This window comes from Setaria viridis, chromosome 7 (assembly GCF_005286985.2).
Source record: "Setaria viridis chromosome 7, Setaria_viridis_v4.0, whole genome shotgun sequence".
NCBI lineage: Eukaryota > Viridiplantae > Streptophyta > Magnoliopsida > Poales > Poaceae > Setaria > Setaria viridis.
In genome coordinates this window covers 25,875,825-25,897,354 of record NC_048269.2, presented here as the reverse complement: position 1 = coordinate 25,897,354, position 21,530 = coordinate 25,875,825, and the positions used below count along the sequence as shown (strand labels likewise).

The 21,530-nt window shown below is 43.4% G+C and overlaps 2 protein-coding genes across 2 annotated transcripts; one reads left to right on the top strand and one right to left on the bottom strand.

Annotated features, from left to right (window-relative positions):
• Positions 1-16: 16 nt before the first annotated feature.
• Positions 17-1,472, bottom strand: LOC117862924 (cyclin-P2-1). Its single transcript, XM_034746475.2, has one exon. It carries the CDS (start codon positions 1,026-1,028, stop codon positions 342-344), a length of 687 nt encoding a protein of 228 aa, XP_034602366.1. The 5' UTR covers positions 1,029-1,472; the 3' UTR covers positions 17-341.
• Positions 1,473-9,271: 7,799 nt separating this feature from the next.
• LOC117865373 (zinc transporter 9) lies at positions 9,272-17,982 on the top strand. Its single transcript, XM_034749559.2, has 3 exons — positions 9,272-10,123; positions 10,621-10,770; positions 17,388-17,982. Exons 1-3 carry the CDS (start codon positions 9,500-9,502, stop codon positions 17,691-17,693), a joined length of 1,080 nt encoding a protein of 359 aa, XP_034605450.1. The 5' UTR covers positions 9,272-9,499; the 3' UTR covers positions 17,694-17,982.
• Positions 17,983-21,530: the final 3,548 nt, after the last annotated feature.

Sequence of the window (21,530 nt, the reverse complement as noted above, 5' to 3'; positions counted from 1 at the left end):
TGTCAAAAGCAATTGATGTTCTTCTTCCAAGAAAGATTGAGAAGTTATTTTACGTTTCCTCCTCGGATGCCCTTTCTTTTTCTTCGATCGAGGAGTACAATGCTTGCAAGTCTAACTCGTAGGCAAGCCATGATTGTGCTATGTACATCCTTGTGCCCTTTGGGCACCGACACCATCTCTATCAGCGTGCCTGTGGGCTGTGGACGCGCCGGCGATCAATCCGTGCAGCTCCGATCATGCTCGGTTGCCGGCGACGAATCACGCTGAGATGCCCCGGCAATGCGAAGCTTCTCGCGGTCGCAGAATTCGAGCCGTACAGCTTCCTCCTGCTCTGAATTTCACTAGGCCGCCGCCGCCTGCCGTCGCTGCCCCCGCGCTTCCCCCGCGCAGACGAGCGCCTTCTCGAGGCCTTGCTCCACCCGGTACCCGCCGCCGTGGCTGACCTCCCGCTCCAGGTGGCGGCAGTAGCTCTGGAACACGCTGGCGCACACGTTGAGCCGGAACTGCATCAGGAAGAGGAAGTCGAGCTCCAGCGCGCCGAGCTCCGCCGCGCCGAGCCCGCCCACCGCCGCGAAGTAGGAGTTGCTGTAGTTGCGGTCCTCCACGAACTTGGACGCCACGAGGATGGCCGCGGTGAGCAGGCGCTGCGCGTTGGCGCGCACGACGCGGACGCCGGCGTCCCCGCGCCGGAGCCGGTTAAGGTACGCGTACGCCACCACGTACACCGCCGGCGAGACCTGCGCGTACCGGGAGAAGCGCTCCAGGAACGCGCGCAGGCTCATGTCCAGCTCCGTTCCGCCGTCGAACGCCCGCACCCGCCTCCTCGTCGCCGCCGTGTCGTCGTCGTCACCCGATGCCGCCACCTCGCGGTCGCTCCCGGGCGCCAAGGCCCGCTCGTTGCGGGCGATGTGCCGGTCCAGGATGGACGCCAGCACCGAGATCACGACCGGCGGCGACAGCGCCGACGACGAGCCGTCCTCGCGGCACGGGAACGCGAACGCATCCGACGGCAGCTCGCTCGACGCCATCTCTCGACTCCTCGGTGGACGGTGGTCACGAACACTCACGACTCACGGGGATCTGTGCTATCAACTGGCAAGCTGCGTTCTCGGCCACACACGCCTACACTGCCACTGCAAGCTCGTGACCCGTGGCTACTTATATATATACAGAGACGAGGAGGCGTCGGCGAGTTGTGGGGGCGGAGAAGCTATAAACAATGGCGGGGCGGGACGGGTGAAGTGGGCACGAGGAAGGAGCAAGGAAGCAAAGGCACTAGTAAAAGAAATTCAGACGCATCGCCTGACAGGCTTGATCGATGGCCCCGGCTGGTAGCGCGGTTGGGGGGATCCGTGATCGGCGAGGCTGGATTTATGACAAATCGCGACGGACAAAACAAGAGCTGCCTGCAGATCATCCTGTCGGCGCCGGCCGTACATCCATTAACATTTCCCGGTCCGCCCCGAGCGTACGTGCTACCTGCTGGCCTGGGACACGAGCACTTCTCGCCGGCGTCATGACGCGTGGCTCTGGCCTATGGCTGGTGAAGAACAGGTTTCTTCTTTTTAATCTCTCCCTTGCCGGCTGGAAGTGTTGTTTATGATGGCGGTTAACAGAGGTGTCTTCTGTTCAGACGTCGAAGCTCTGCAGGCGACCGTGGTGGCGGTGTCGTTGTAACCACCGGCGATCGCAGGAGAGGCTCCTGCTGCGGACACGTCTGTTCTGTTGGGGCAGTTGGAGATGACGTGGATGTTGTGTTTGGGAACAGAGAAACAAGAGCATCGAGGAGTTGATATTGGTGATTGCAGGGAGGATGCAAGCTTGGATCTGCTGAAGATGACGTTTGCCTGTCTGCACTAATGATACTGCCTCCAGAAAATGAAGCGTTCGTTCAGTTGCAGGTTCAGTTCGTGCGCTGAGCTTCCAGCATGTACAAAAGACAAAAGACTGTTGTTGGGCTACTAAAAGAATGCATGCATTGGAGTGAGGGAGGAGCACTAATTAGCTGACAATTTTGACTTCTGCTTTTAAAAATTCAGTCTTAATCTTTAGAAAATTAGAGAAGTCGCCTTCTGGGATTTAAGAAATGGCAAATTAAATGACAGATATGATCATATGGAAATGTTAATTCTGACATCCTTAGGGCATGAGGAGTAATATTTCTACTCAACATGTTAAAAACAACCGATCCTGCGTAAGCATGGTGGATCCAGATACCTTTTGTTTTTTTTTTCTGCAGATGAAAGTATATGCATGCAGATAAAGCTTACAGAAATAAAGCAGAGCATTGATATCTGATTATAGTAGATCAAAGCTGTCATGGCCAACACTACAAGTTGATTGGCCAAATTGAACTTTATTGCCAGCCACTTTCTCGAGTTGCTTTTATACAATATTTTCCGTACTTGGTATAATTAACTAAATCTTTGTCAACATGGCACTGCAAAATTATAATTTATATTTGCTCCCAAACATGCCACGTCTGGCCAGTTGGATGGATCAACCTGGAGATGATTTCATAATCGGCTACTAAAGCAAGTTGTAATTTTGCAAGTGTACAAAAGTGTTCTCTTTTCGGTTGATCACTAAACACCGCAGCCACCTTAACGTGTGCAAAGCTCTACTAATTTTATGTAAATTTTCGTGCCTGGGTATGACCATTACCTTGGAAAGAAAAAAAAACTGCACAAGCCTGTTTTGCAGAAACCAGCAGGCTCGTTGTTGGATGCTTCGGTTAATTCCAGATACAGTACTCCTTAACCTTTATGTTCTGTTCCAGTCTTTAGAACCGCCGCTTAGGAGTCCTGAAGATGCTAATTGCAGCTACCAAACACTAGCTGGATAGTCCTTGAAGAACAGTGGATTTAATGTCTCAATCTGTTCCTTTCCTGTTTATAGGCTAGTTTGTGATGAATAGTTAATTGGGATCTTTCGGTTAAGACGTCAAAGCTCAGATCTGCAGGAGACAGAGGAGTTGACTCAGTGATGATTGCAGCAAGTATATAAAAAAATCATCTGTTGATAATGTCTTTTCTTGAATAAAAAAAACTCTGTTGGTAATGATGAGTAGTTGTATGCACTAAAATTTGCCTCCAGAAAAAGATGTGGTTCAGGTTCAGTTAGTTGCAAATTCAACAAGTACTTTGTCTTAAAGAAAGAAGCTGTGGTGATGACAGCTAACCAACCCGAAACTGTGATGGCAGGGGGAAGCTTGGCACTGATAATCTGACAAATTTTTCTCATGCTATTTAGACCAGTCTGAATATTTAGAAAAAAATAGAAAATTGGGTGCCTGTAGCTTGTACAAATGGCAATCCAGCTTTGATCACTGATGAACGCAAGTTCGACATCAGTATTGCAGAATGCAGATCTCCAGCTCTCAAACGTCAGCAGTGATCCATGCGCACGTGGCACGTATGCAGTTTTGCTTGTTTCAAACACGTTCTTGTTCCTGAGTAGCCAAGCGAAACATATCTGAAGACAGGTTTCCGAGGAGCCAAGTCAAAAGAAGCACCACTGTGTTCTGGGGGTCTCTGTTTGGTGGATAACTCGCCTGTCATGCAGCCATCCTCCGCGGCAAGACCATCGGTCGAGCGGTTCTCCATGGACCATGGTTTAACTGACCCATTGGATAGCAGAAATAATCATCCGGGTCAGCAGCCTCAGCCTGAGACACGACGAATCAGTCGGGACATGCTCCCAGATCTCCGCTCCAGACACGTTTGCCCCTGTTGGGAAAGAACCAGTTCTCGTTGATCTCTTGCCGGCTTGGAATGTTGTTTATGATGGCAGTTAGCAGGCTTTGTTCTGATGTCGAATCGAAACCCTGCCGGAGACAATGGTGGGCGTTGGCGTTCTAACAACCGGTGCTTGCAGGAGAGGCCCGTCCTGCAGACACGTCTCTTGTTCTATCATGGTAGTTAGAGATGACATGGATACTGCGTTTTGGGGAGCGGAGGACGAGCATCAAGGAGTTGATGGTATACATGCCTAGTTCACCATCAAGTCTATTGCATTCCATGTGTGATCCTTCATCCTTGATGGGATACCGGCATGGGCAGGCAGGGAGCTCGAGGATGGAAGCCACAAGAGAGGATACTTCGGGATCATGCTAATTGCTGAAAATTGGAACCTCGACTGTTTTTTTCTTAACGGAGAAAATCGATCGATTGCGTGTGGAATTCACAACCTTGAATACAGAAAGATCCAATTTTGAACTCAAAATTTCTCAAAAGAACTGGATGCGGCACTGATTCTTCAAAGAACAGAGTCCGAGGGCCGGCGACGGAGCAGCTGACGGCCCGCGCTCCCGCCGGCGATCTCCGCGCGCACCGCCGCCATGGATCCCGCGCTAGCCTCCAGATCACCCTCCTAGCCGCTGCCCCCGGATCCCCTCTCGCTCCGCTGACGGTCCTACCTTCTCCGGCGATTCGGCCGCCGCGGCGGCGCCCGTGCGTCGGTAGCGCCTTGGGCTGAGATTGGTAGGCTTGAAATGTTTATGATGGCAGTTAGCAGACTTTGCTCAGATGTCGAATTGAAGCCCTGCAGTTAGAGATGACATGGATATTGCGTTTTGGGAACAGAGGACAGGAGGATCGAGGAGTTGACAATGATGATTGCTACAAAAATGGTTCATGTGCAAGTTCAATACATCTCAAGAAAAACTTATGCTTAGCTTCCAGTATGTACACAAAGACAAGGACTATTGGCTAGTAATTATCTGATAAAGTTGACTTCAGTTTTTTACTCAACCTGAATCTTTAGAAAATTTGGAAACTCGTCTACCGGGGTTGAAGAAATCGCAAGTCAAATCTTTTTTTTTGTGGGTGAAAGTCAAATCGACCATATGAAAATGTCCATTGTGAAATCCATAGGGCACACATGGCACACTAACATGTTAAAGTCAACTAATTATCCGTAATTGCGGCAATATCCTTTTTCTTTGAGATACCTAGTCAAATCCTTCTGAAGATGGAAGTATCTGAATGCATATCTACTTTACAGAAAGAAAGCAGAGCATTGATTTCTGCTGATAATAGATTTGACCTGGCATTGCCAAGTTGGACTTTATTGATTGCCAACATCTCTCCAGTTGCGTTTGTACTATAATACTACTCCTATTTTCCGTACATGATGTAATCACCCCATAATATTTTCCAACATTGCAGTACGAAATCATGATGTCTATTTTCAACATGATATAATGACCCTATAGACGAAAGACGATTTCATAATGGGCTACTACCAAGCAAGTTGTCCGCTTTCCCCCTTTTTTTGTGAGGGCTAAAAAATCTTTCTTTCCATGGATCACCGAAAAGTAAGGGGAAAAAAAAGGTAAGTGCATTTGGTGCTTGGCAGCTTGGGTACATGGTCAGCACCTGTTTGCAGTTTGCTTCCAACATAGAGAAACGCCAAAGGCCTTTTGCAGAAATCACCTGGCGATCGCGGATCACTCGCGAAGCAAATACCGATCACCCTGCAGGGCCTCTGGCGTCCAAGTAAATTCATACCTAAATCCACACCCACCTTAAATGCGGAGAGGAGAGCAGGTAGAAATATATCTACCCATTAGAAATAAGGGGTAGGGTACGAGAAGGGTATAATTTATCCATTGGATATACATAGTGTATAAAATTAATTATCCATTAGATATGGGTAAGATTATGAGAATGAGGAGGGTGAAGATTGGATAATATATATTTCGATTTGAATATGAATAAGAGTGTGTTTGTCCATACCCTCGTGGCAGGCCTACGTCCAAGGCAGCTGCTCACTTCAGACCGCCATTTCATGAATGGCGAGATTCGCGGGCCCTGTAGTTCTGCACTACTGTGCTCCATGGCGAGATGCGTCCTTGGCCACTCCTGCACAGTGCACAAGCTCTCGAAATCGAAATGGTTGCTGCTTGTACTTGCACGCACGCGGCGGTGACAAGTTGCGGGGTGAAGCTATAAGCGATGGCGGAGCTGAGCGGGTGAGGCAGACGCGAGGAAGGAGCAAGGAGACAATGGTATCAGTTAAAGAAATTCAGAATCTAGCAGTAAGCGTTAACGACTGACATGCCTGATTGATTACTTGAGCTGGTAGTGCGGTTGGGGCATCCGCGATCACAGAATGTAGGGACAAGCTGGGCATGCACTGATGCATGTAAGCCTGCCGCTTGCGTCGGTGTCGGCCGCACAAGCATCAACTGTATGTACGTGCTACCAGCTGATGGCCCGGTACTGCGTAGTACGATGTTCCAGCCTCCTTATAAGTGGAGTGGAGTTTATGATGATACAGTTAGCAGAGATCTTTTATCTTAAGATGGCAAAGCTCTTGGGGAGAAATGGTGGCATTAGCGGTTAGCGCTCTTAACTAACTATGTTTGCAGCAAGTTAAAGGCATGGATATTGTCATATTGTTGTGTTCGGGGAGAGTTGACAACTTGACATCATGATTGGGGCAAAGATACAAAAATGGAAACTTTCGGGGCCCAGCCCACCAGGGTGTCGACCCAACCATTCCTAGTTCAGAACAGCCCAGTGCTTTTATCCCTGGCTTTTAGTGGCTGGGCTTTTCTGAGCCCCGGATCTTCTTTGTCGTTTCCGAATTTTTTTTATTTTTTTTTTAGTATTTTGCAAAAATATATTTCCTAACAAAAAAATTACAAATGTATATCTATACTGCCGTTTGAAACGACTATAGCCAAATGAAACGTAAGGTACACTATAGCAACCTTACCGTCGATCTGGGCGGTACACTTTCAAAAAATCACAACTAACTCATATGAACTCGGATGGAAACTAACTTTATATGAAAATTGTGAATCTCTATAACCTTTTAGTTCAAACTTTTTAATTTGATTTTGATACTCAAATAATCGACACAAGTTCAAATTTTAGATCTGAAACTGGACAGCACACATTCAAAAAATTATAACTAATTCATATGAACTCGGATAGAGATAAGTTTTATATAAAAATTGTATATCTCAACGACGTTTACAACTTTGTAGTTCAAACTGCTTTCATTTGGTGGCATCTTTGTGCTCAAATACTCGACACAATTTTTAGATTTACAATTAAATTTTAGATCTGAAATTTGTGTCGATTATTTGAGCATCAAGATGACACCAAATGAAAAATATTGGAACTACAAATTTGTAGATCTCATCGAGATCTACAATTTTCATATAAAGTTTATCTCCATGTGAGTTCATATGAATTAGTTTTGATTTTTTGAAAGTGTACTAACTAGGGAGGAACTTACCGCCGGTTCGATTGGCGGTAGGTTGCTACAGGGCACCTTCCGTAGTTTCAAATGGTGGTATAGGTATAGGTTTGTAATTTTTTTGTAGGACATATATTTTTGCAAAATACTAAAATAAAAAATTAAAAAAATTGGATCGCTCTCCTCCGTCCTCTCAAAAAAGAAATTCGTCCTACGAACTACGAAGGATGAAGCTCCACGGTACTGTTAACTGTTAAGTGAATCTCATTGTACTGTTCAGTGGACATTATTGTTTTGCGAACCCCACTGTCTGTTTAATTTTTTTTCAACCGTTTGGAGTGCCATTGTCCATGGATGGTAGCAAATGTATTTGAATTTGTACAATGTATAAAAATAACAGTTAAACTTTGTATGGTGCATTTACATGTGGTAGCCTTACTATCTTTTTGACTTTATTCCTTGAAATAAACATAAACTCGTAAAATATAGTAAAAATCAACTACATATATACTAAACCTCCAATTTTTTAAGACCTCTCAGGCACATACTACTGTAGTAGTGGACCACACGGTACTGTTCAGGTGGGCCCGATGGTCTTTTAAGTAGGTCCCACTATACAAATCATTTTTTATAAAAAAATCCTAGGTCGTTTCTTCAACGGTTTGGAGTGCTATTGTCCATGGACGGTAGCAAATGCATTTAATTTTTGATAATAAATAAAATAATAATAATTAAAGTTTGTATGCTGCATTCACCTATGGTAGTCTTACTATTTTTCAATTTTGTTCCTTCCAATAATCATAAGCTCATAAATATAGTTGAGTTATTTATTGCTAATTTCATATTTTATTTTTGTCGAAACCATACGCCAATGCAGCAAGTGTGTCAATCCGATAGGAATATTGATCAACTATGTATACTAAACATTTAGAAATCAATGAATTCTTAGGCAAAAGATGCACAAAATTTTGTTTGAATTTAAGATACTATGTGATCAATTCAATTTTAGGTTATTTTTTATTTTCTTGTTTAATTCGATTTATCGATGTGGTGCTACTTTGAATATACTACGGTTGTTACTTCAGGTTAGCACCTTTTCTGTAGACGCGCGTCAATCTGGCTAGTATGGCTCCAAGCAGCTGCTGAATCACGGCCTACGGATCTCGTCGTATTCCGCCTGCTAGGATGTCGACATCGTGACATCTATCCCAGCGACATTTCCTATGCGCGGTGCTTCGTTTGACGCGAATCTCAGGGAGGAATCGCGGCGCTGCACGCATGATGCAGAACTAATCATGCAGCATGGTTACCGGGCTGATGGCGTTGACCCGATGAGCTGAGGTAGCCAGCTGAAATCCGGAGGCAGCCGGCAGGAGTACAGATCGAGTGAGCTCAAGAGAGAAAATTGCTTCATGTGAACATATGAAAATCTTTGAATTTTGGACGTTGCATGCTGACTGCATTCGTCTATACGACAACGCATGAGATGTACAAAAGTAAGTGATCAGCACCGTTCCCAAATATAAGATATATTCCTGCCCACAAGGAGGAGAATGCGCGCTCCAAGATTGGTGATTGGTGCAGTTGGCGATCTTATGGAGGAGACTGGAAAATGAAATTTCGTGAAATAAATTTATTTGACCCTACAATTTTGGAAATACCGTTAGGATTAAATTTTGGAAGTACCTTTAGAATTCTGCCTATATTTTTAATTATTTTTTGTCACGGTTTCATCAGAAACTATCTCTAATCCATCATATAACAACAAAGAAATAAGACAATATATCACAAGTTTAACACACTACATAGACTTGTTACACGAAATTTCGGTAAATAAAATTTATCGGAGCCTACCGATAAACGGAAATTTCGTCGATTTTTTTTCCTCCCGAGAAGAGAAGTGGATTGACAAGGACAAATCAAAAGGTATCTATATATCAAGCAAAAAGAAGCATATCGGTAAAACTGCGGCCGTGCAAGCAGTACGCAACGGGCATGACGTTTGAAACGGCCAATGTACTATACTATCAGACTGTACTATAGGCAGCTAAACCAATGTCCATGACCTACTCCTTGATAAAATCTAATAAAATTGATGCCGCGCTGTCAGTTCTCAAGAAATTTTCTAGTACTCGATTATGTTGACATTGGCATCTCGCTGCATCCTTTTGTTTAATTCCGTCCTTGATCAGGGTTTTGGCAGCGCTATCATATGTCTACTAGTATATGTAGGCATACGCGGTGAGCGCTGTTCCTCGCCATTATCCTCTCCCCCTTGGACCTAAACATGGCTGCCGATCTCAAGCTCGCTGCCTTCTGCCTCCTCGCCGTGGCATCGCTTCCACTGCTCGCCGTCGCCGACTGCGAGTGCTCGGTTTCCGCCGATGAGGACAGCGACAAGTCGAGGGCGCTCAAGCTCAAGATCATCGCCATCTTCTCCATCCTAGTCTCCAGCGCCGTGGGCTGTGCCATCCCTTCGCTCGGCCGGAAGATCCCGGCTCTCCGCCCGGACACCGACCTCTTCTTCGCCGTAAAGGCCTTCGCCGCCGGCGTCATTCTCGCCACGGCCTTCGTGCACATCCTCCCGGACGCCTTCGAAAAGCTCGGCTCGCCGTGCCTCGTCGACGGGCCCTGGCAGAAGTTCCCGTTCGCGGGGTTCGTCGCCATGCTTGCCGCCATCGCCACGCTTGTCGTCGACACCATCGCCACTGGCTACTTCCAGCGCGCGCACGCCAAGAACGCTGCGGCTGTCGGAGACGTGGAGACTCCAGGCCATCATCACCATGTCCATGCCCATGCGCACGGTGACCATGGCCACAACCACGGTATGCCTGCCTTGATCGCGTCCTCGTCATCGACTTCGAACACCGACGACCACGCACAGCTCATACGCCACCGCGTCATTTCACAGGTGATCGATCGGCGCAAGCATACCATTTATAGTTGGCTAGTTATTGATGCATCAAATAAAACTTTTGCTGCTAAAAAGTACAAACCGCATCTTACGCTTTTCGCTAATGGGACAAACAAATTATCCCAGCACCTTCGTTTTGGTTTTTCTAAATTTATAGCTTTTGCTCTGCACCTAGATATATGGTATATCTAAATATGTAGCAAAAGTTATGTAGGTAGAAAAGTCAAAACGAATAGTAATTTGGAATGGAGGGAGTATATGCTAAATCGAATATAACAAAGCACAGGCTTACCGACGAAGAGGAGGGTTTATCCAACACAAATTCGATTGCTACCCATATGTAGCAAATATTTGCATGACAGATGTCTCCAAAGTGCTTTAAATTTTAAGATTATACTTGCTCATTATGCAATTTCTTTTTGGAAATCTAAAATTATGCAAGTGCTTTTATTTTCTCATGTGTAATCACCTTGTCATTGAATGAATATCTCAAGGTGCTGGAACTGGGGATCATTGTTCACTCGGTGATCATCGGGATGTCTTTAGGGGCATCTGAGAGTCCCATCACGATCAGACCGCTCTTGGTTGCATTAACATTTCACCAGTTCTTCGAAGGGATAGGGCTTGGAGGATGCATTGTGCAGGTATGGATATATTCTTTTACAAGAGTTATTGAGGCCAGAAAAACTAACAATCACTTATATAAGCATATGCAAACTTCATCCTTAGCTTTGAAATCTTATGCTTATGATCAATTCATCACAAATTTGGAAAATCTATATCAATAGATATGACAATCGCTCTTATATCAAGGGCTGTTTGACAGAGTTGGTCATTTCTATCTCTAGAAAATTTGGAGCTGGAGCTATACATAGGTTGAGGGTATTCAGTTCATCCATCTTGATCTTATTCTGGTATCAAAATATTTATTTAAACCATTTTAACTTGTCCTGCAAACTCACTAAAATCCTAGAAGGATCTTAGAGATGGAGCTTTGGCAAACATACCGTAAAACTTACAATCTGAACTCTCTAGATTGGTATACATTGGTACTGGTGGAGCCCTAAAACTCTAAATCCTGTTTCATTAGATGCCCGGCCGGTAGAATCATTAAATATCAGGCAAAAACAGCTTTGAAATTTAATTAGCCATGCCTTAAAAATAAAGTCCCTGCTATATTTGTCAAATTAACCCCCTTTAGACAATCGCAAGAGTAAATTCCAAACTAGATTTATCATGATAAGAACAAAACCTAGCATGCAAATCTCTAACATACTAGACAACATCAAGCACACCAACATAATCTCAGAAAGCATGCTGAAATAGCATATCAGACCACGGTGTACGTACTTAGCTATGATGACAAGCAGTGCGGACGGAACGACAACGGTGTTGCGGACGGAGCGCAGCAGACGACGTCAAAGAAGATGGGATGCCACAACATCGGACTTGGACGAAAGATGAACCGTGGCTAAGACCTTGAGCAGTCGCGCGGAGCACTTCCCAAAAACCATATTTGCCCTCTCCCGATGCAGGATCACAAGAGCGAGAGGTTGCGGAGACCTGCTCTCCCATTCACCGGCGTTTGAGATAAAGTAGACCACGGTGATGGCGCAGCAGCAAGAAGAGGCTAAAACCCTAGCTCGATTAGATGTCTTTTCGGTAGAAGGACCCACGATCTCACGTTGCGATCATGATCTAAACCGATTAGGCTTCCATATATCTCGCTGACTTGAAGGCCAAGTAACCAAAAAATAAAACGGCAAAAGGAAACCGCGCCACCACAAGGCTGGAGGCTGGATTTTGGTGGACCATTCACGCAGGTGTCGCGCGCCCTTCGCCCTACCCTACCCGGCGAGGCGAGGTGAGTCATGGAGTGGCGAGCGAGCGTGCGCGTGTGGAGCTTTCCTTCTCTCTCCACACACATAGCTTGGAGGAGTGGAGGCAACCTCAACATTTATGTTGGCCATCATTCTCCTTCACTAGCAATGTGGGACTAAAGGTTTGCACCACTCCAACCACTTGCTCATGCCCATATGGGCCTTTGAGATTTATTTGGAATTTCTAAAATTGCAATGGGTCAAGCCCATTATTTCGTAAATCCCCCACCAGATCTCAAATCTCCATCAGAGATTTTGCCTGTTTCTCACTACTGTTTATATATCAGTATTTCAGCAAGGACTGTTAAGTTGAACTCTCGCCTAGAGCTTCAAGCTACATTCATCCACAACTTGACAATGGACTAAGCCTTGACTTGCAAGTTTTGTGCGGACAAGTTTCACTCAAAGTCGGAACTAGTACCTGGCTGCTAGTAGCCTACCCCGCGGGTGGAGCATATTCGTCATACTCCTTGGTCCCTTCATGAGATTATTAGAGATCACCCAAGTCTCATAGACTGCGACGTTCTACAGTCGGCTCATATAGGTGTGTTCTTTCAAGAATGCACTGTAGGACAACATCTTCACTTAATCAAGCCAATAGAAGCACATTAAAGCATATTGCTAACCTTCCTTACAGCATTTGAGAGTATTGCATCTTTACATAGAGAGGGTTTAATAATTACTCTCCTCAGTCAATCGACAGCTTGTTTTTCCCAAATCCTAATTCACGGGATCTCTGAACACGGGTTACCACTACGGCAACTCAAATGGATCTCATACCCATCTCCCTCGATGCACATTCTATCACATTTCGTGATAGCCCTTTTGTAAAGGGATCTTCCCGGTTTTTGTTTGTTTGAATATAAGTCACACTTATTACTCCGGAGTTTCTCAACTTCCTGACAGACTTCAGTCGTTTGTTGACATGTCTTAATGATTTTGCGTTATCCTTAGCACTATTCACTTTGACTATCACCGTTTGATTGTCACAGTTCATAAGGATTGCCGGCATTGGTTTATCAACCACAGGCAAGTCCATCAAGAGATCACACAACCACTCTACCTCAATAGTGGCTGTTTCCAAAGTAGTAAGTTCTGCTTCCGTGGTTGACCTCGTCAGAATGGTCTGTTTGCAAGACCTCCATGATATTGCACTACCTCCAAGGGTAAACACATACCCACTCGTGGCATATAGGTTATCAGCGTTCGAAATCCAGTTCGAATCACCACATCCCTCAAGCACAGCAGGGTGCTCGGAATAGTGAATCCCATAACTCATAGTACCCACCAAGTAATGCATAACCCTTTCAAGTGCATGCCAATGATCAGAACCCGGGTTTGACATGAACCTACTCAACTTATTCACAGCAAAAGCTATGTCGGGTCTCGTTGTGCTAGCTAAGTACATGAGTGAACCGATAATCTGAGAGTATCTCAGTTGGTCTTTAGCAATTTTCTTATTCTTTCAAAGTATCACGCTGGGATCATAAGGTGTTGGAGAAGACTTGCTATCCATATAACCAAAATGGTTCAATACCTTCTCCACATAATGGGATTGCGAAAGAGTAATCCCATTCTCATCCTTAATCAGCTTGATGTTTAGAATAACATCAGCTTCTCCCAGATCTTTCATATCAAAGTTCTGTGATAGAAAAGACTTGACCTCATTGATCATATCAATGTTTGTGCCAAAGATCAATATGTCATCCACATACATGCATAATATAACTCCTTCACCCCCACCATGGTGATAGTACACACATCTATCAGCCTCGTTAATGACAAAGCCCGCAGAAGTTAAAGTTCTGTCAAACTTATCATGCCATTGCTTAGGTGCTTGTTTCAGGCCATACAAAGATTTCAACAGCTTACACACCTTGCTTTCTTGGCCCTTCACCACAAACCCGGTAGGTTCATCCATATAGATCTCCTCATCCAACTCTCCATTTAGGAAAGCTTTCTTTACATCCATCTGGTGGACGATAAGACTATACAAGGTAGCCAGAGAAAGTAGTGCTCGAATAGAGGTCAATCTAGCGATAGGTGAATAGGTATCGAAGAAGTCTTCACCTTCTTTTTGTGTGTAACCTTTGGCTACAAGCCTAGCCTTGTACTTATCCTAGAAAGATACAATCCACTGTCTTAGGTCCTAACTTGCGCTTCTTCGGAATGGGTACATTGACTTTCACCAAGCACCCCCAAGTACGCAAATAAGAAAGTGATGGTTTTCTCCCGATCCACATCTCATATGGAGTTTGATCTTTTTCTTATTCGAAACTTTATTCAGAATATGACATGAAGTCAATAGAGCCTCCCCCACCATGCTTTAGATATACCGGCAGTATCTAACATGGAATTAACCAAGTTAGTCAGTGTGCGATTTTTCCTCTCAGCAATCCCGTTGGACTGGGCAAATAGGGAGGCGTCCTCTCATGAATAATACCATGTTCCTCACAGAATTCATCAAAGATTTTTGGAAAGTACTCGCCACTACGATCAGACCTTAGACGCTTGATATTTCTCTCAAGTTGATTCTCAACCTTAGCCTCATAAATTTTAAAGTAGTCTAATGCTTCATCCTTAGTTCGCAACAAGTAAACATAGCAAAATCTAGTCGCATCATCAATCAAAGTCACGAAGTATCTCCTTCCACCTTTTATCAACACACCATTCATCTCGCACAAATCAGAATGTATGAGTTCTAGAGGTGCCAAGTGTCTCTCCTCAGCGGCCTTGTGAGGCTTCTGAGGTTGCTTTGATTGCACACAACTATGTAACTTAGAACCTTTGGCAATGGTGAGGTTTGAAATTAAACACATGCTGGAGAGGCGAGACATTAAACCAAAATTAATATGACACAAACATGAATGCCAAGTACTCGCATCATCACTAACGTTGCTACAAATATGGTTCACGAACTTATTACAAAAATATGCAAGGGAAAAGTGGAACAACCCTCCGCACTCATAGCCTTTATCAAAGAATTGTCCATATTTTAACACGACTAATTTATTGGACTCTAACACTACCTTAAACCCATCCTAGCACAGGACCGACCAACTCACAAGATTCTTGTTGATGGTAGGGACATGATGCACGTTCCTTAGCTGCACGATCTTTCCCGAAGTAAACTTCAGATCTACCATACCAACACCATGAACAACAGCATGTGACCCATTCCCCATCAACACGGAGGAATCCAGGGCGACCTGGTAAGAAGTAAACAGGGAGATGTTAGCACACACGTGAACATTAGCACCCATGTCAAGCCACCAACTAGTGGAATGAAAAACTGAAAGAACAGTAGGTAGATTACTGTACCCGTCTCCAGTGTTGCCTATGGTCACCATGTTAACATCCTTGGACCCATTGGCCCTTTTGCCCTTGCGGTCTGCACGATCTGGACAATCCTTAGAGAAGTGTCCAAGCTCACCACAAGTGTAGCAGTTCACTCAGCCTTATTCTTCTTCTTCTTGAAGGTAGTAGTCTTGACGACTTTGTTCTTTCCACGTGGGAATTTCTAGACCATATTGGTGCTGGACTTACCTTGGTCTCCTTTCTTAGCAGTATCCTTCTTCCGAGCTTTCTCCTCAACATCAAGAGATGCTATCATATTTTCAACTAATATCTCTTGTCCCCTATGTTTCAGAGTAGTGGCAAAGTTCCTCCATGAGGAAGGCAACTTTGCAATTATGCAACCAGTCACAAACTTGTCGGGTAATTGACACTTAAAAAGCTCAAGATCCTTCACAATGCACTGCACCTCATGGGTCTGCTCCACCACAGAACAATTGTTCACCATCCTGTAGTCATGGAAACTCTCCATGAGGTATAGTTCATTACTTGCATCTGTTGCATCATACCTTGCAACCAGAGCATCCCATAGCATCTTCGCATCCGTCATGTCTATGTAGACATCGACCAGACGGTCAGATATAATGATAATGATACATCCCACGAAAAGGTTATTAGCATCATCGAACTTTTTCTGCGGTTCAGCAATAAGTTCGCCTTTAGGTTTGCCAAGCCTCATGTCCCAGATGTTCATAGCATTAAACCAGATACAAACCTTTGATTTTCACCTCTTAAAGTTTACACCGGTAAATTTTTTCGACCTTAGTGACTCAGCAAAACCAGCCATACCAAAATCAACGGATTGCCTAAAATAAGGTTTTTGGATTGTTGTAAAATTAGACAACAACAAGAGTAAATTCCGAACTAGATTTATCATGACAAGAACAAAACCTAGCGTGCAAATCTCTAACATACTAGGCAACATCAAGCACACCAACATAATCTCAGAAAACATGCTGAAATAGCAGATCAGACCACGATGTACGTACTTAGCTGTGATGACAAGCGGTGCGGATGGAATGACGACGGTGTTGCGGACAGAGCGTAGCAGACGACGTCGAAGACGATGGGACGCCGCAACACCGAACTTGGACGGAAGACGAGCCATGGTGAAGACCTTGAGCAGTCGTGCGGAGTGCTTCCCAAAAACCTTATTTGCCCTCTCCAGGTGTAGGATCACAAGAGCGAGAGGTTCTGGAGACCTGCTCTCCTGTTTGCCGGTGCACGCCGGCACTCGAGATGGAGTAGACTACAGTGGCAGCGTAGCAGCGAGAAGAGGTAAAAACCCTAGCTCGATTAGATGTCTTTTAGGTAGAGGCTAATAGATCTCATGTTGCGATTGTGATCTAAACTGATTAGACTTCCATATATCTCGCTGACTTGAAGGCCAAGTAACCAAAAAATAAAACGGCAAAAGGAAACCGGGCCATCGCAAGGCTAGTGGCTGGATTTCAGTGGACCATTCACGCAGGTGTCGCACGCCCGCGCCCTTCGCCCTGCCTTATCTCCCCACACACATAGCTTGGAGGAGTGGAGACAATCTCCATATTTATGTTGGTCATCATTCTCCTTGGTTTGCACCACTCCAACCACTTGCTCATGCCCACATTAACCTTTAAGATTTATTGGGAATTTTTGAGATTGCAATGGGCCAAGAGCCCATTATTTCATCACCCCTTTATAACGGAACACACTAAATTTCCAGCCAATCCAAAACGCAGTCATGTTTATAAGAAACTTTCCATTATTTGAGTCGCATTCTTCTGATATATGAATTTGCCTTGCCCAATCTCACGTCAATGTAACCGGACCTACATACGTCACGTTAGTGAGGCATCGAGAAAGTAGTATAAATCCTGAAGTTCCATTAAGCGGCAAATCCTAGCTAGATGGATAATTCATGGAACGGGATTTCCATCAAGCTCCCTCTGAAATTTAATAGAGACAATAAAGAGATGACCTAGCACTCATAAATGAGAAACATAAAATAACGAACATTAGGTGATGAAACTTTTTGGTTCTTGCAGGCCAGATTCCGTCTTAGGTCTGTTGTGACAATGGCGCTCTTCTTCTCGCTCACGACGCCCGTCGGCGTGGCGATCGGCATCGGCATCTCTTCGGCTTACAATGAGAACAGCCCCAGGGCCCTGATCACCGAAGGGGTCCTCACTGCAGCGGCCGCTGGTATCCTGAACTACATGGCCCTTGTCGACCTTCTGGCCGAAGACTTCATGAACCCTAGGGTGCAGAACAGCGGGAAGCTGCAGGTCATCCTCAATGTCTCGTTGCTGCTTGGGACGGCGCTGATGTCCATGCTTGCTATCTGGGCGTGATTCGTGAACACTCGACAGGGTCGATATGGAAGAGAGGGGGAGTCGAGACATCCCTCTTGATATTCTTCTTTTGGGTAAATGTTTACTGCTACACGATTTATCACTTGTGTTGTTTGATTCTTTCTTGAAAGGCTGATTTGTATTGTTTGTAAAAAATACGCTGATTATACTACACAGTACATATATAGTAAGTTGTATGTAATAAAAGTTCCGGGCTGAACTAAACCTGTTGTGCATTTGTTTCATCCAAACAGGCAAACAGTGAAAGCAAAGCTGTTATTTCCCTTTTGATGAATTATGTCGGATATTGGTATTAGGACCGCAGTTAAATTATGTCAAGCATATTGGTAGGACCGCATGAATAGTTATTTGGATAGAGTACCCAAAAAAACTCTATACTAAATTAAATGGCCAAGTTGACTAGTAGGCCATCAGATAAGTACATGTTCACACGCCATGCATTGCATGTTACTGACCGTCTGGAACTTGGAGCTAGGAGATACAGAGGATGCATGTCGACATGGTGACGACATGTCAAGGAATGGTTCCACAACCCAAGGATTCCTCATAGACATAGCTTGTTGGGAAGTATCCTGAATAAGTTAGGCTGAAGGCTGTGGAGACCCCTCTTGCTCGCTCGTGCTTGTTGCTGCGATGTGAAAGGTGCATTCGGTGGGTTTTCATGGTTTTTTGTTGTGGTGGTGTTGGTCTTGCTGTCACTTCCGCCGCGTTGTGTTTTTATTCTTTTTATTAGTCGTAAAATTCTTTGAAACCCTCTTCTCTCTATCAATACAAGCTAGGCAGATTTCCGGCTGACGACAGTTTAGAAAAAAAAATGAGCCACACGATTTGATTAGCGCGAATTGAATCACCATCTTCAGCTTGAGATATTGCCTGAATTGATAATCATTTTACCTTCCATTCATCAAGGACATAGTAAGTCATTGACACGATACGTGAGTACAACACCTTGCCAAGTGCGGAAGTCCTATCCATCTTCAACAAGATTTTAGTCTACATACCTCCCAGTATTTGATGAGATTAGTGCTACATAGTAAACAGAGGGAAGTCCTATCCATCTTCAACAAGATTTTAGTCTACATACCTCCCAGTATTTGATGAGATTAGTGCTACATAGTAAACAGAGGGCCGATATGAGTTCGGAGAACAAACCAACCAACCAGGTGCGTGACATGTGCTATAATAATTTGATTGGAGGGGATAGGTGGGTGATTAATTATTTTGGATCTCAAACTTGAAATTCATTTTCGCTCTCAAATTGTGAGTCGATTTTCATTTGATCCTTTTGAACCACCATGTTGTTTAGAATAAATTCAATAAAATGGGATCTCATATGCATATATGTTACTTATTGTTTTTGCTTTTAAAAGATAAATATTTAGAATGTAACATTTCAACATTTTGAATAGTGTTCAACTAATTTGATATACACTACTATATATCAACTACCTCAACATTTTCACGTAAAATGTTGAACTAGTTTATTGAAACTATTCAAATAGTTTGAATAAATGTTGAATTTAGTCTATCAAAATATTAACGAAATTTGTTTAATACTTCATATGTACTAGGTCACAAAATGTTTATCAAAATTAACAAACTATTTATAACTATTTTATTCAGTTTTGCGACCGAATGTAATCATACATTTGTGGAAATCAACATTATCAAAACTACTTTGGGAGTTAATATAAAATGTTGGTTTTCACTTACGGTTCTAGTCACATACCAACGTATGACTATGCTATTATTTAAAAAATATATGATATTTTCAATGCATAAAAAATAGACAATATATTTTTACACTCAAAGGCTCTCGGGCAAGTCATCACACCATTTTATATATTTAAATTAAATATACAAAAATGTTATTCATGTTGTAGCATACACTTGATCCTGTGCCATTGTGATTGCATGTGGTACCCCCTAGCCACACTACCTAACCTTCATCTATGTTGACCACGAGATTGGCTGAAATTCAAATGTTATATTTGGACATATAAATGACTCCAAATGAAAAGGTTATCAACTATACAGAGTTGTAGAACTTATTGGGAACTACACTTTTTCTGTAAGAATTTTCTACATCCATTTTTCACGAATATTTTTAAATTTTACTATCCACTACAAATGTAAACATACACTTTGCTTTTTCATGCCTTCCACATTAATCAACTTAAGAATTGCATATATTATAGTGTTATCATTAAAGCTATTAGATCTCATAATTTATATGTCACCAATTTTTTTTGTGTTACCATTCTTATTACATCCAATATTTGAAATAATCCCGTGAATACGTTTTGTATACAATATGTTAATCATTCTTTTTAGTGATGTAAAGCATATGGTATTATTGTAAGTTTCAATATTTTTGTAATATGACATCCGATTAGGAGAGAACCATGACAAAAAGAAAGTGGATCTCAACATGTTATGAATTCCAAACTAACTACAAACCAAATTGTGGGCATCAAGAAGACTCCAAATAAAAAAATAATTTGTCCACTGCAAGAATATACATCTAATGAAGGCTATAATTTGTTTTCTATAAAAGTAGTCTCTATCCAACTTTGTATGAAAATGTTATTAGTTTTCATAATACAAACACAAATTTGGATCGAATATATTACTAGTGGCGGTTTTTAGGCTTCAACCAAACTTACAAATAAGCAATTATCACAGTCCACTAGTGCCTAAATCCAACTATGACTATGTCATTTATGCACACCGTTTTCATATTGGGCCGATGGTGGAAATGCCCCAAATTATTTATTTTTTCAAAGGAAGCTTTTATTGATCTTAGACAATTACAGGAAGATAACATAATCATTCCAAGTTCACTCCCGACATATGCCTAGTTAGGAAGCACACAACCTTTGATTATTACTGAAGAATAACAACTTGATATCATGTGGCAACGTTGTGGCACAAAAATAACATTCAGTTTCAGAAAATTCATTGAACTCTAGGCCATGTTTAGTTCACTTCAAAATCCTAACTTTGGCACTATACAAAAAGAAGATTCCCCATCACATCAAACTTGCGGTACATACATGGAGTACTGAATGTAGACGAAATCAAAAACTAATTGCATAGTTTTGTTGTACTTTGCGAGATGAATCTTTTGAGCCTAATTAGTCAATATTTGAACAATAATTCACAAATACAAACGAAACGCTACAGTGTTGCTACAGTAATTTTGACACCCCAAAATTGGGCAACTAAACAAGGCCCTAGACAACATCACCATTGCCAGGTACAGTGGCACCATTAATGTCGCTTCCTTGCGTTGAACCTATATTGAACAAGGAAGCAAAAATACACTACTGGAGAATCGACCTTTAGTATTGGTCAGTAATGTCGAGGATAGATCCTCAGTACCCGTAAGGGAGGAAGAAGACGGACTCCTACTAGAATTCCTCTAACATCCTACTAGGACTCGTACCATGTAATCCTACTAGGACTCCTCCTTGTAACCGACTAGTAATCCTACCCACTGAGTATATAAAGGAGGGTAGGGCTATCTAGATCAGGAGCTTAGATCAACAGAGTCCGGAACCATCATCAATAGCCAACAATCAGGCTACACAACACCCAAGCACAGGGCGCAATATACAACCTCCCAAACAGGACGTAGGGTATTATGCTACTCTGGTGGTCCAAACCTGTATAAATCTGTGTCTTGTGTCATCACTTTTACCTTCAAGTTCCAGGTCGACGATCCCCCACTAACAAATCTACTACCTTGGGATAACCCTCGGTAGGTTGCCGGGTATAAAACACCGATAAGTAACCCCCTTTAGTATTGGACCC